The following is a 704-nucleotide window of genomic DNA, read 5'->3' on the forward strand; positions in this document are numbered from 1 at the left end:
GAGCGGGCGGCCTGGGGGGCCTGCGCGGCAGGGGGCTGTCCTCGAAAGGGCCGCGCAGGCCGCAGTCCAGGCTGAGGCAGTAGCCGGCGCGGCTGCGCTGGATGGACCGGAAGAGCACGTAGTCGACGGAGCGCACGGAGCCCTGCAGCTCCAGCAGGCAGGAGTCCTCCGACGGGCTCGAGCCCCCGGGGAGGTCGCCGATGGCCGACAGCGCCAGGGACCCGCTGTCCATGGACACTGTGGGCGGCAGGGGGCGCGTGGTGGCACTGGCCCATGCGGGACGGCTCTGCGTCCCTTCTGCCTCGAAGGAGGCCGCTCCAGTCCCGGGCTCCCCAGACCCNGGCCGCCGGCCTCCCCTCCCCGCATCTTGCTCACCGTCTACGATGGAGGCCACTCGCTCGCAGATGCAGGAGCCGTCGTGAAGCTGAGGGTCAAACAGAGTGGCCTGGGGGTGGAAGACACGAGCGTCAGGGGCCACCCCACCAGTGGGACAGAGCTCTGGACACCCAGACTTCAGTCCCGCTTTGTCACTNGTCCCCGCCCCCCAGGCCACCGAGACCCGCTCTCACCTGGCTGTCTCCTCGTAGCCCCATGACGGCCTCGTAAGAAGGGGGGCAGTCAGCAGGGTACAAGGGCACCGGGCTGTCCATGGAGCCGTTGTAGGTGATGCTGGGGGGGGTGGCGGAGAGAGAGGAGCCAGGCAG

The 704-nt window shown here is 70.4% G+C and overlaps 1 protein-coding gene across 2 annotated transcripts in view; it reads right to left on the bottom strand.

The window, feature by feature from the left end:
- The window catches only part of ENTREP3 (endosomal transmembrane epsin interactor 3), a 5,477-nt gene that overhangs the window by 2,195 nt on the left and 2,578 nt on the right, over nt 1-704 (bottom strand). For both annotated transcript variants that reach the window (XM_077764150.1, XM_077764149.1), the window contains exons 7-9: nt 570-669; nt 376-445; nt 6-237 (exon numbers count right to left, since the gene is read on the bottom strand). In XM_077764150.1, the coding sequence (XP_077620276.1) occupies nt 6-237; nt 376-445; nt 570-669 (402 nt within the window). The remainder of the gene's footprint in view (nt 1-5; nt 238-375; nt 446-569; nt 670-704) is intronic.

This window comes from Crocuta crocuta, unplaced genomic scaffold (genome assembly GCF_008692635.1).
Source record: "Crocuta crocuta isolate KB4526 unplaced genomic scaffold, BGI_CrCroc_1.0 scaffold528, whole genome shotgun sequence".
In the NCBI taxonomy this organism is placed as follows: Eukaryota; Metazoa; Chordata; class Mammalia; order Carnivora; family Hyaenidae; genus Crocuta; species Crocuta crocuta.